The sequence below is a fragment of the Prionailurus bengalensis genome, chromosome B3 (assembly GCF_016509475.1).
Source record: "Prionailurus bengalensis isolate Pbe53 chromosome B3, Fcat_Pben_1.1_paternal_pri, whole genome shotgun sequence".
Lineage (NCBI taxonomy): Eukaryota > Metazoa > Chordata > Mammalia > Carnivora > Felidae > Prionailurus > Prionailurus bengalensis.
In genome coordinates this window covers 70,877,567-70,892,211 of record NC_057355.1, presented here as the reverse complement: position 1 = coordinate 70,892,211, position 14,645 = coordinate 70,877,567, and the positions used below count along the sequence as shown (strand labels likewise).

General features: G+C 38.7%; 1 protein-coding gene across 1 annotated transcript; it reads left to right on the top strand.

Annotated features, from left to right (window-relative positions):
• Window positions 1–539: 539 nt before the first annotated feature.
• On the top strand, window positions 540–1,481 carry LOC122467884 (olfactory receptor 4K13-like). The gene has a single exon (XM_043554462.1). It carries the CDS (start codon window positions 540–542, stop codon window positions 1,479–1,481), a length of 942 nt encoding a protein of 313 aa, XP_043410397.1.
• The last annotated feature ends 13,164 nt before the right edge of the window (window positions 1,482–14,645 follow it).

The window sequence follows — 14,645 nt, the reverse complement described above, 5'->3', positions numbered from 1 at the left end:
TAACTGTCTCCACATGCAACTTTCTATCAACAATATGCTCATAGTCTATAATCAGTTCTTTTCAAGAATCATAATGCACTTCATATAATTTCAGCAATATTTACGGCAAATTTTTACTGCCTTTTGAGAATTTCATAAAAATGTGTCAGTAAATGCACCTCATGCAAGTGATAAAAATCACTTTTGCTGATGGCTTCCAAAGTCTTCTCTATTATTCTAGTACCTTATGAATTCACACAGTCTGCTCTATAGCTGAACAAGGGAGAGGTTGTCTCAAATATCTAACTGACCTTGCCCCTATTAATCAACACACACATTTCATTTAGTAGGCTCAATTCCTTCCACTATCAACTGTCATGTGGTCCTGTGAAATATCTCCTGCTAAATATCTATGAAGTAGTCATCGTGTCATACATTTGTTTGCCTGTGTAAGAGACAGGATGGAAATAAAGACAAGGTTTACAGACTTGCCAATCCCTATGACATCCTGTGTGTTTTTCCCTCTTCTAGGCAACTTCTGAAATTCATTACAAGGATGAATGGATCTCCTGAACAACAGATCAAGTGTGTCTGAGTTCATCTTGCTGGGACTTTCCACTTCTCGAGAAATTCAAATATTCTTTTTTGCAGTCTTCTTCCTTGTCTATGTAGCCATCATAGTAGGAAACCTCCTCATTGTGATCTCTGTGATAGTTGATACGCATCTTCACTCCCCCATGTATTTCTTTCTGGCAAATTTATCATTTTTTGATTTATGTCTTTCTTCTGTTACAACTCCCAAAGTGATTGCAGACCTCCTCAGAAAATGCAAGACCATCTCCCTGTGGGGCTGCATGGCCCAGATGTTTTTTGTGCACTTCTTTGGGGGTGGAGAGATGTCTCTTCTGATAGCTATGGCCATAGACAGGTATGTTGCCATATGCAAGCCCTTGCAGTATCAGACCATCATGAATCACAGGGTGCTCATCGGGTTTCTGCTGCTCTCATGGGCAATTGGGTCCATACATACCACAAGCCAGATGGTTTTCACGGTAGGTTTACCTTTCTGTGGTCCCAATGTTGTGGACAGCATTTTCTGTGACCTTCCCCTGGTCATCAAGCTTGCCTGCACTGAGACCTATATCCTAGAGCTCTTGGTGATTGCAAATAGTGGACTCCTGTCCCTGATCTGCTTCATTCTCCTGCTCATATCCTACATTGTCATGCTGGTCACCATCTGGCAGCACTCCTCCAGTGCATCCTCTAAGGCAGTGTCCACACTGTCTGCTCACATCACTGTGGTCACTCTCTTCTTTGGCCCCACTATCTTCATCTATGTTTTCCCGTTCAAGAGTTACTCTGCAGATAAGTTTCTTTCTGTTTTTTACTCTATAATCACTCCCCTCCTTAATCCAGTTATTTATACTCTGAGGAATCAAGAAATGAAAGCAGCCATTAAGAGACTCACAAGCTATCATATTGGTTCCTGGCTCACTTTCTAAATAAGTCTGTAACAGCTGATTGTTTTGTGTTGTCTGCTATTTGGGGTTTTGAATCTTAAATACTTAGCAGACAAATTAAAATAAAATATTAAATAGTATCAACTATCTTCCCTCAGAATTAATGGAAAAGCTTTATAAATTTGTAATGGCTTAGTATATAAAAATATGTTTAGTTTCATTTTTTATTTATAAAGTTGTATTTTGGGAGTTGAGAAGATGGTAGCGTAGGACGACGCTGGGCTCACCGCGTCCTGCTGATCACTTAGATTCCACCCACACCTGCCTAAATAACCAAGAAAACCACTGGAAGACTAGCAGAATGGACTCTCTGGAGCCAAGCGTAGACAAGAGGCCCATGGAAGAGGGTAGGAAGGGTGGAGAGGCGGGTGCACTACACGGACTGGTGGGAGGGAGCCAGGGTGGTAGAGTGGCAACCCCCCCGGCAAGGCAGAGCACCCGAGTCTGACTTGCAAAAGCAGAGGGGCCAGACTGCGTGAGTTCTGACAGCCAGCAGGGCTTAACATCTGGAATGCTAAAAGTCAACAGCTCTGCTTGGAGAGCGGGAGGGCGAGAGGACACCGGGAGGGAGAGGTGTTGGGCCCCGGAAGACAGAGCTCAGCTTAGCGGGGAACAAATTGGCTGGAAACACCATCTCCCTCTCCCAGCCCCCAGCCGAAATCCCAAAGGGAATCAGTTCCCATCACTGAACTTGCTTGCACTGCGCAAACACCCAACACTGTGCTTCTGTGGATCCATCCCTCCAACAGGTCTGCCTCCCTCCTGGTGCTGCAGGGCCCCTCCCACAGGGGAACACCGAAGGCAAAGCGAGCTGAGCGTGCCCCTCCTGCCCCTGTGTACCTTGCAGATCCACCCTGGCTAATACGCCAGATCCCATAGAAGTAGTACCACAAGCCTGGCAGTGTACAAGTAGCCCAGACAGAGGCCACACCACTCCAAAGTGAGTCCTGCCCCTGGGAGAGGGGAAGATAAGGTACACACCAGTCTGACTGTGGCCCCAGTGGTGGGCTGGGGGCAGACATCGGGTCTGACTGCGGCCCCACCAACCAGCACAAGTTACTCTCGACGGCACAGGGGAAGAGCCCTGCAGTTCCATGCCACTCCAGGGACTATCCAAAATGACGAAACGGAAGAATTCTCCTCCAAAAGAAACTCCAGGAAGTAGTGACAGCTAACTAATTGATCAAAAACTATTTAAGCAATATAACAGAACGAAAATTTAGAACAATAGTCATAAAATTAATTGCTGGGCTTGAAAACAGTATAGAGGACAGCAGACAATCTACCGTAGAGATCAAGGGACTAAGAAATAGTCATAAGGAGCTAAAAAATGCTAAGGTGCAAAATAAAATGGAGGTGACCGCAGCTCAGATTGAAGAGGCAGAGGAGAGAATAGGTGATTTAGAAGATAAAATTATGGAAAAAGAGGAAGCTGAGAAAAAGATAGATAAAAAAAAATCCAGGAGTATGAGGGGAGAATTAGAGAACTAAGTGATGCAATCAAGCACAACAATATGTGTATAATAGGGATTCCAGAAGAGGAAGAGAGAGAGAAAGGGGCTGAAGGTGTACTTGAACAAATCATAGTTGAAAACTTGCCTGATCTGGGGAAGGAAACAGGCATTAAAATCCAAGAGGCATAGAGAACTCCATTCAGACATAACTTGAATCGGTCTTCTGCACAACATATCATAGTGAAACTGGCAAAATACAAGGATAAAGAGAAAATTCTGAAAGCAGATAGGGATAAACACGCTCTAACATATAAAGGAAGACCAGTAAGACTAGTGACAGATCTATGTACTGAAACTTGGCAGGCCAGAAAGAAATGGCAGGAAATCTTCAATGTGATGAACAGAAAAAATATGCAGTCAAGAATCCTTTAACCAGCAAGTCTGTCATTCAGAATAGAAGGAGAGCTAAAGGTCTTCCCAAGCAAACAAAAACTGAAGGGATTTATCACCACTAAACCAGCCCTACAAGAAATCCTAAGGGGGATCCTGTGAGACCAAGTACCAGAGACATTGCTACAAGCATGAAACCTACAGACATCACAATGATTCTAAACCCATATCTTTCTATAATAAATAAATACATAAATAAATAATAAATAAATAAATAAATAAATAAATAAATAAATAAATGTCTATGTGCCGAATATGGGAGTCCCCAAATATATAAAACAAATTAATCACAAACATAAGCAACCTTATTGATAAGAATGTGGTCATTGCAGGGGACTTTAATACTCCACTTACAACAATGGATAGATCATCTAGACACACGGTCAATAAAGAAACAAGGGCCCTGAATGAGACATTGGATCAGATGGACTTCACAGATATATTTAGAACTCTGCATCCCAAAGCAACAGAATATACTTTCTTCTCGAGTGCACATGGAACATTATCCAAGATAGATCACATACTGGGTCACAAAACAGCCCTTCATATGTATAAAAAAATTGACATCATACCATGCACACTTTCAGACCACAGTGCTATGAAGCTTGAAATCAACCACAGGAAAAAGTCTGGAAAACCTCCAAAAGCATGGAGGTTAAAGAACACCCTACTAACGAATGAATGGGTCAACCAGGCAATTAGAGAAGAAATTTAAAAATACAGGGAAACAAATAAAAATGAAAATAAAATAATCTAAATGCTTCAGGATGCAGCAAAGGCAGTCCTGAGAGGAAAATACATTGCAATCCAGGCCTATCTCAAGAAACAAGAAAAATACACAATACAAAATACAAAAATCTAACAGCACACCTAAAGGAAATAGAAGCAGAACAGGAAAAGCACCCCAAACCCAGCAGAAGAAGAGAAATTATAAAGATCAGAGCAGAAATAAGCAATACAGAATCTAAAAAAAAACTGTAGAGCCTATCAATGAAAGCAAGAGTTGTTTTTTTGAAAAAATAAACAAAATTGATAAACCTCTGGCCAGGCTTCTGAAAAAGAAAAGGGAGAGGACCCAAATAGATAAAATCATGAATGAAAATGGAATTATTACAACCAATCCCTCAGAGATACAAGCAATTATCAGGGAATACTATGAAAAATTATATGCCAACACACTGGACAACCTGGAAGAAATGGACAAATTCCTAAGCACCCACGCACTTCCAAAACTCAAACAGGAAGAAATAGAAAACTTGAACAGACCCATAACCAGCAAAGAAATTGAATCAGTTATCAAAAATCTCCCAACAAATAAGAGTCCAGGACCAGATGGTTTCCCAGGGGAATTCTACCAGACATTTAAAGCAGAGATCATATCTATCCTTCTCAAGCTGCTCCAAAAATAGAAAGGGAAGGAAAACTTCCAGACTCATTCTATGAAGCCAGCATTACTTTGATTCCTAAACCAGATAGAGACCCAGCAAAAAAAAAAAAAGAACTACAGGCCAATATCCCTGATGAATATGGATGCAAAAACTCTCAATAAGATACTAGCAAATAGAATTCAACAGCATATAAAAAGAATTATAAAGTTGTATTTTTTAAGTTTATTTTGAGAAAGACAGACAACATGATTGAGGAGGGGCAGAGAGAGAGGGAGAGAGAGAATCCCATGCAGTCTCTGCACTGTCAGTGCAAAGCCCGATGCAGGGCTTGAACTCATCTAAAGTTGCATTTGTAACTTATTGTTGTTAAAATATCTATTACTATTTTTCAACCATATGGAGTCTGCACAGAGGTATTGTGATTTGAATGAGGATAAGAATACTTTCTCACTATATACCCTCAATACGCTAATCATCTTTAGAATTTAAAAAATATGCTGAAAAATATATTTTCCAACATCTTTAGTATTCAAATAATTTTTGAAGAATCAGTATCAACTAAAATGCTAAAAACTAAAACCATGAACTCCTTAACATAGCTTGCTCTACCAGATAACACATCAATGTTTTTTCAACTGGAATAAGTCATTCATGAAACATCTAGAAAAATATTTACTAGGTACCAAGCACTGCCCAAAGCAATACAGATACGTGGTTATAGACAGAGACCTGATGCCTGTTCCGGAGAGAATATCAAAGGGGAGGGGATCTGTGTTAGGTGTGGTGGTTTCAGAAGATCACTTTAAGTAGAGACATTTATACCAACACTTAAATTAAGCAAGCTCTAGAGTTAGACATCTGAGCAGGGGAAAGAGTACATCAGTAAAAGGGCCAGTGTAAATAGACATTGTGATGTGACAAAGAGTTTTAGGTTTTAAAGGTAGACCTTGTGAAGGAGGCTGATGAATAAATGAGAGAAGACATATGCTGAGATATTATAGAAAGGAAGAGACCAGAGTTTTCAGGCACAGTGGATTCCTTTTTATCGTCAGGGTAAAGCCAATGAAGTGTTTTGAGAAAAGGAGGGATGGGATCCAGCAAACATTATAGTTTGCCATACATCCATACTCTTAAGTAGAAAATACAATGCAGCAAAAGTGAGAGCAGAGGAAGAGTTAGTAGTCTGCTTCAGATAGTAAGCCTGTATTTATTAAATAATACAGTGAATCTGTGGAAATTGTAAAGATTTCCAAAGGAAAATAGAAAACCTAAAATTATTCAAACATCTTGGGGGCCACCCCTTTTTACGTCTTTTAATATTTTTATATGTTTCCCTTTTTAAAATATTTATTTTTTTTATTTTTATATGAAATTTTAAATTTGCATATAGTTGACACACATATTACATTAGTTTCAGGTATACAACATAGTGATTAGACAAATTTATACAGTATGCTCCTATGCTCACCAGAATTGTAGCTCCATCTGTCACCATAAATATAATATCATTGACTATATTTCTTATGCTATTTCTTTTATTCCTGTGACTTGTTTTTTCCATACCTGGAAGCCTGTATCTCCACTCACCTTCACCTATTTTGCCCATCCCCCCCCCCACCTGCCTCACCTATGGCAGCCATCAGTTTGTTCTCTGTATTTATATCTCTAATTCTGCTCTTTGTTGTTGTTCTTTATTCATTTGGGTTTGTGTGTGTGTGTGTGTGTGTGTGTGTGTGTGTGTGTGTGCATGTTGATTACACATGAGTGAAATCTTAAGGTGTTTGTCTTTCTCTGTCTGACTTATTTGACTTAACATGACACCTTCCAAGTCCATCCATGCTGTTGCAAATGGCAAGACTCCATTCTTTTTTATGGCTATAATATTCCAGTGTGTATATACTATATCTTCCTTATCCATTCATCTAGTGATAGACACTTTGGTTGCTTCCATATGTTGGCTATTATATATAATACTGCAATAAATTTAGAAGTACATAAATCTTTTCAAATTAGTTTTTTGAATTTTCTTTGTTTAAACACCAAACAGTGGAATTACTGGCTAATATGTTAATTCTATTTTTAATTTTCTGAGGTATCTCCATACTGTTTCCACAGTGGCTGGCTGTACCAGTTTGCATTCCCATCAACAGTGCAGAAGTGTTCCTCTTTCTCCGTATCCTAGCCAACATCAGTTGATTCCTGAGTTGTTTATATTAGCCATTCCGACAGGTATGAGGTGTTATCTCATTGTGGTTTTGATTTGTATTTCACTGGTGATGAGTGATTTTGAGCATCTTTTCATGTGTCTGTTAGCCATCTGGATATCTTCCTTAGAAAAATGTCTATTAATGTCTTCTGCCCATTTATTCACTGGATTATTTGGGTTTTTTGGTGTTCAGTTTGGTAAGTTCTTTATAGATTTTGGATTCTAACCTTTTATCCAATATGATATTTGCAATTATCTTCTCCCATTCCACCATGTGCCTTTAGTTTCTTTTTTTTTTTAATTCCTTAGTTGTGCTGAAGCTTTTTGTCTTGATGAGGTCCCAACAGTTCATTTTTGCTTTTGTTTCTCTTGCCTTGGGAGACATGTCTAGTAGGAAGTTGCTGTGGCCGAGGTCAAAGAGGCTGCTGCCTGTTTGCTCCTGTAGGATTTTTATGCTTTCCGGTCTCACATTTAGGTCTTTCATCCATTTTGAATTAATTTTTGGGTATGGTGTAAGAAAGTGATCGAGTTTCATTCTTATTCATGTCATTGTCCAGTTTTCCCAGTACCGTTTGCTGAAGTTACTGTCTTTTTTGCATTGCATACTCTTTCTTGCTTTGTCAAAGATTAGTTGGCCATATATTTGTGGGCCCATTTCTGGGTTCTCTATTCTGGTTCATTAATCTATGTGTCTGTTTTTGTGGCAGTACTATAATGTCTTGATTATTACAGCTCTGTAATACAGCTTCAAGTCTGCAATTGTGATGCCTCAAGCTTTGCTTTTCTTTTTCAACATTACTTTGGCTATTCAGGGTCTTTTCTAGTTTCACAAAATTTTAGGATTGTTTGCTCTAGCTCCGTGAAGAATGCTGGTGTTATTTTGATGGGGAGTGCATTGAATGCATAGATTGCTTTGAGTAATATAAACATTTTAACAATGTTTGTTCTTCTGATCCATGAACATGGAATGTTTTAACATTTCTTTGTGTCGTCTTCTATTTCCTTCATGAGCTTTCTGTAATTTTCAGTGTACAGATCTTTTACCTCTTTGGGTAGGTTTATTCCTGGGTATCTTATTGTTTTTGGTGCAATTGTAAATGCGATAAATTCCTTGATTTCTCTTTCTTTTTTTTCAACGTTTTTTTTTTGTTTTTTTTTGTTTGTTTGTTTGTTTTTTGTTTTTGGGACAGAGCAAGACAGAGCATGAACGGGGGAGGGGCAGAGAGAAAGGGAGACACAGAATTGGAAACAGGCTCCAGGCTCTGAGCCATCAGCCCAGAGCCCGACGCGGGGCTCGAACCCACGGACCGTGAGATCGTGACCTGGCTGAAGTCGGACGCTTAACCGACTGCGCCACCCAGGCGCCCCATGATTTCTCTTTCTTCTGCTTCATTACTGGTGTATAGAGACCCAATCAATTTCTGTATGTTGATATTATACCTAAGGTTCTTATCCTTCCTTTCATTAATGTGGTGTATTATGTTGATTGATTTGCAGATAATGAACCAGCCCTGCTTCCCAAGATGAAATCCCACTTGATTATGGTGAATAATTCTTTTAATGTGCTGTCGAATTCAATTTGCTAGTATCTTGTTCAGAATTTTTGCATACAGATTCATCAGGAATATTGGCCTATAATTCACCTTTTTAGTGGGATCTTTTTCTGGTTTTGGAATCAAGGTAATGCTGGCTTCATAGAATGAGTTTTGAAGCTTTCCTTCCATTTCTGTTTTCTGAAACAGTTTGAAAAGAATAGGTATTAAGTCTTCTTTAAATCATTGGTAGAATTCCCTTAGGAAGCCATCTGGACCTGGACTATTATTGTTGACAGATTTTTGATAACGGATTCAATTTCTTAGCTGATTATTGACAGAGGGAGGACTTAACTTAGTGGGGAAGTAGGGGGCTCTGGACTTCCTACGTCCCTCAAAGAAAGCTTTTGAGGTCAGATTACTTGGAATACTCAGGAAATGTACCTGCAGAGTGGTAGAAAGATCTCCACCATTGGAGGAGCCAGCTTGACAAATGTGAGGTACATGGATGGGAGTTGGGGAATGTAAAACAGTGGAGCCATGAAGGGGAGGAGCCTATTTCATAGATAGAAAAAAAAGTAGAGGTGTTGCGATAGTGCAGCATTGAGTTAGCACAAGAGGAAAACCTCTCTGGACCACAGACTGGGAGCGAGAAGCACTGTGTCCCAGTTTTGTTTTTTTTTTTGTTTTTTTTTTTGTTTTTTTTTGGCAAACAGCATGTGGAGCTGAAACTCTGAGATTTTGGAAGTGTGTGACTTTCTCTGGAGTGGAGCTGTGGTGTGTGCTCCTGGAAAGGAGGGAGCTGGCCGGGAGTGCCTACCCTGTTATAACAAATTCCAGGATGCACTGGGAAAGAACAGTCCCCTTCCTGGAGTACTTTGGAAGAAGCTTTATTGACTCCTCAAGGACAAAAGACCCTGCAGGTGCCAGCCAAAGGCCTTTCATCAGCAGTGTGAGGGGCTTTTCTGGAGTAGAGGGGCCAGTCCACCTTGTTCTGGGTCCTTTAAGACTTTGGGTTTTGAATCCCATCCATGCACCAATAAGAAGGCAGAGGATAGTTGTGGTGCAGGGCATGCTGACTGCCTTTGCAATTCTGTAAGGCTGCCTGAATACCAGGGTTTGAGATCCCAGGTTCACTGAGAGATTGGTGTAGCATCATTTTCCCTCCAATACCAACACAGTGGGACTTTAGAGAGCAACACAGTGGCCCCCCACTGTTCGTGGGACCTGCTTACACCGAACCCTGCCACTGGGTGCCTGGCAACTGCTTATATACTGTAGAAAGACTGACTCCAAGTCAATACAGCTGGCCTCTTCTTCAGACCAGCAAAGCCACCATCCCCCGGGGACCAACAGGCAACACTTTTTGTTTTTTTTTTCCATTTAGTTATTTTTTCTTTTGGAATCAGGTTCATAGTTTCTGATTTGTTTTTGTTTTTGTTTTTGTCATTTCTTTTTATCTTTTCCTTCCTTTCTTTCTTTTTTTGTATCAGGCCTTTTTATTCTTTTCCTTTACCTTCTTTTTCTTCTGTATTTATTTCCCTTTCTTTTTCCTTGGAATCAGCTTTATAGTTTTTTATTCTGTTTGGTTTTATTTTTTTCCCTTCCTTTTCTTTTTTATGGGATCAGGCTTCCTCCAGGCTTTTTCCCCCCAAGGTTACTTCACAAACAAATCGAAGCACATCTAGTTACAGGTCCAAACACTCCACCACAGCAAGCAAGGAGGAGATCGCAGAGGGCTAACTGGTGGGAAAGAACAGCCAAAACACAATAGCAGAGCACACACATCATACACCAGAAACACTTCCTGGACTGCCAGGCCTGGACAGGGTATTAAGCCTCTTTAATCAGCAGTACTATCAGGTGCAGCAAACATAACAAGCTTTTAAAACATGCAAAAGAAAGGAACTTAGTCAAAATGACAAGATGGAGGAATATTCCCTAAAAGAAAGGTCAAGAAGAAATCACAACCAGGGACTTTCTCAAAAGTATATCCTGACCACTAAACCAGCCCTGCAAGAAATTTTAGGGGGACTCTATGGGTGGACGGAAAAAAAGACCAAAGAAGGAAAGACTACAAAGATCAGAGAATATCAAACAATATACCTAAACAAGAATTTAGAATAACAGCCAGAAGACTACTAGGTGGGTTTGAAAAAAGCATAGAAGATACCAGAGAAACCCTTCCTGCAGAGATCAAAGACCTAAGAACTAGTCAAGATGAATTAAAAAAATGCTATAACTGAGATGCAAACTGACGATATAATTACAATAAGGATGAGGAATCTGGGTTCAGAATAGGTGATATAGAAGATAAAATCATGGAAATAAGAAGATGGAAAGAAAACTATTAGATCAAAATGACAGCCTTGGAGAACCCAGCAATTCCATAAAGTGAAATAATATCTATATCGTAGGAGTCCCAGAAGAGCAGGGAAAGGGGGAAGAACGATTAAACACGTTCTAGCAGAGAAGTTCCTTAATCTTGGGAAGGAAAAAGGCATCCAAGTCAAACAAGCACAGAGAATTCCCTTCAAAATCAACAAAAACAGGTGAACACCATGACATATAATAGTGAAACTTGCAAAAATATAAAAAGAGAATTCTGAAAGTAGTTGGGAACAAAAGGTCTTTAACATAGAAGGGTAAACACATAAGGTTAGTATCAGACCTCTTCAGTGAAATGTGGCAGGACAGAAGGGAGTGGCAGGAAATATTCAATTGCTTAATTGGAAAGTATGCCACCAAGAATCCTTTTAACCAGTGAGGCTGTGATTCAGAAGAAGGAGAGAGAAAGACTTTCCAAGACAAACAAAAACCAAAGGAGTTCATGACAACTAAACCAGCCCTGCAAGAAATTTTAGGGGGACTCTCTGAGTGTAGAAAAAAAAAAGACCAAAGCAGGAAAGACAACAAAGACCAGAGAATACCACCGGATGTACCAACTCTATAGGTAACACAATGGCACTAAATTCATGTTTCAATAATCACTCTGAATGTAAATAGTCTAAATGCTCCAAAAAAAGAAATAGGGTATCAGAATGGACAAAAACAAAAACAAAACAAAACAAAATAAGATCCATCTATATGCTGCCTACAAGAGACTCATTTTATACTAAGACAACTGCAGGTTGAAAGTAAGGGGATAGACAACCATGTATCATGCTAATGGACTTCAAAAGAAGGTCATGGTAGCCATACTCATATCAGACAGCCTAGATTTTAAAACAACTGCTGTAACAAGTGAAGAAGGGCATTATATCATAATTAAGTGATCTATCCATCAAGAAGATCTAACAATTGTAAATATTTATGGCCCTAACTTAGAGAACCCAAATATATAAATAAATTATTCACAAACATAAAGAAATTTATTTATAATAATACCATAGTAGTAGGGACTTTAATAACCAACTTGAAGCAATGGATATACCATCTAAGCAGAAAATCAACAAGGAAACAATGGCTTTGAGTAACACCCTGGACCAGATGGACTTAGCAATACATAGCAACAAGAAATACATATTCTTGTTGAGTACACATGGAACATTCTCCAGGAGAGATCACATACTAGGTCACAAATCAGCCTTCAATGGGTACAAAATGATTGACATCATACCAGGCATATTTTCAAGTCATAATGCTAAGAAACTTGACATCACCACAAGAAAAAATTTGCAAAGCCCTCAATACATGGAGGTTAAGGAAGATCCTACTGAAGAATGAATGTATTAACCAGGAAATGAAAGAATAAATTTAAAAAATACATGGAAGTAAATGAAAATGCAAACATGACACTCTAAATCCTTGGGATGCAGCAAAGGCAGTCACAGAGGAAAATACACTTCAAATCATATCTAGCTCAAGAAGAAAGCAAGTTCCCAAATGCATAACCTAACCTTATACCTAAAGGAACTAGAAAAGGAGCAGCAAATAAATCCCAAAGCCATCAGAAGAAGGGAAAAAATAAAGTTTAGAGTAGAAACAAACGATAAAGATGAAAAAAAAAAGCAGAACAGATCAATGAAACTAAAAACTGGCTTTTGAAAAAGTAAACAAAATTGAAAAAAACACCATGCCAGACTTATCAAAAATAGAGGACCCAAATAGGTAAAATCATGAATAAATGAGGAGAGATCACAACCAACAGCACAAAAATTCAAACAATCAAAAGAGAATATGATGAAAAATTATATACTGGCAAACTGGACAGGATGAAGAAATGGACAAATTCCTAGATACTCACACACTACCAAAACTCAAACAGGAAGAACAGAAAAATTTGTTGTGGCTTTAATGTTAATTTTAGGACCACAAATACATACTGAACATTGTGATGTACCACAGTCCAACTGCAATACATGGGTGACACTCATGGACCACAGTTAGTGATACAACTATCACATTAGTTAAACTTCCATTTCCTTCCATTTACCTTCTCCCCACTCTGGTGTTGGTGCTGTTTTAGATTTACATCTGCTGTTATCTACTGAGATAACACATTCAACAAGGTATTGTTATTACTTTCACTGTGTATGGTCATTTACCTTGTAGAGACATTTATGGAATGGAAATTGTTTTTAATCTCTTCCTGTTTCATTTTGTATAGCTATCGCTCCATGTTCACTAATGTTTTCTTCTTCACTGACATCTCTGCAAGTAATACCATCCAGTGCATTTTTTCAGCCGAGAAGTAGAATAGTTCAATTCCATATTTCAATTTGGATTTAAAAAATTCTACTGTGGCCCTACTTAACCATTGTAGTGCAGCAGTACTACCTCTTCTGATGACCAAGGTAAATTACTTACAAGATAGTGACACCTTTCATTGCCATGATGTCTCTGGGAAAGAAAAACATAAAGTGATTGAGTGGCAGTGAAGCTTGAGGTTAATAGAAATCTTACTGCATCACTGGTGAAAGCATATCCCAGAACTTCTGAAACTAGAGAGCCTGAAGCTGTGGGAAAAGAAAGCATAAATTCTACAAGTGTTTTATAGGGTTTGAAGACATACAGAGAATACCCGTGTTCTTAACCCTACAGATTCTGTTTACGGGGAACAAAATTACATCTAATGTCATTAAATAAGAGTATACACTACATCCTAGAGGATGCCATCTCAAGATACCAGGATACAATCTAAACACCGTGATGCTCAAAGTCAGTCTTAATATAAAATGATGCAGGGCATGATGGACACCTACATCTCCATAGTCAATTGAACCTCCATGGTCAGATGATCCATACCTATGGGGTTTAGTAGAATGTCGGTGGCTAATTTCCAACTCATACATAGTTCTCTGCTGCACATGGCATACACATGCTATGATCCTGTGAAACTACATTGTGACTCTCCTATTAGAATATGGAAAAAAACTAATGAATGGTTTATTTCTCAGGAGAGATAACTTTAATACTGTATGATTAACCTGGATAAATGGCCCTAGGGGTAAGGCTACTTTTACTTTGTTCTAGATCTGATAAGATGCCTCCCCTGAACTAAGTTTACACAACTGGAAACCTCATGTCAATCAATAAATAAGTATTATATACAAGTTGGAATATACTGCCTCTAAAACTTGGAGAGGACTACAAGACATTATGCTTTCTTCTTAGTGGCACAGCGATGGTACAAGATGCAATACTTTAACTTTTAAGGAGATGCCTCAGCATCCTTGCCCTAGATAAACTCTCCAAAATTTCACAAATGTGGCAAGACCCTGCCATCTTAAATGATAATGGTTTTTGTCCTCACACTTGATTCATCACAGTGGCTTAATCTGGGAAGAAAAAAGTGTTGTTTTTCTCATGCCCTATCTTAGGAATATTGAAAATTTCACTTAAATTCCCTTTAAGTAAGTGCACTTCACATGTCTTTGACATAAATTTTTGGTCTGCCTTTAATCAGCCATGATTGCAGTGTTATAATTAGATAGAGCTTTTATTTTCTAGTGTAAAACAATTATAGCATCTTAGTCCAATGTATGTATAGCCGTACCACACTATCAACAGAGACTCCAAAACCTATGTATGTATGTTCATTTTTAAATAATTTCTCCCAAAATGTCTGTAAAAATTCCTCACACATTTGTACTCCAGAAAGACTAAATAATAAA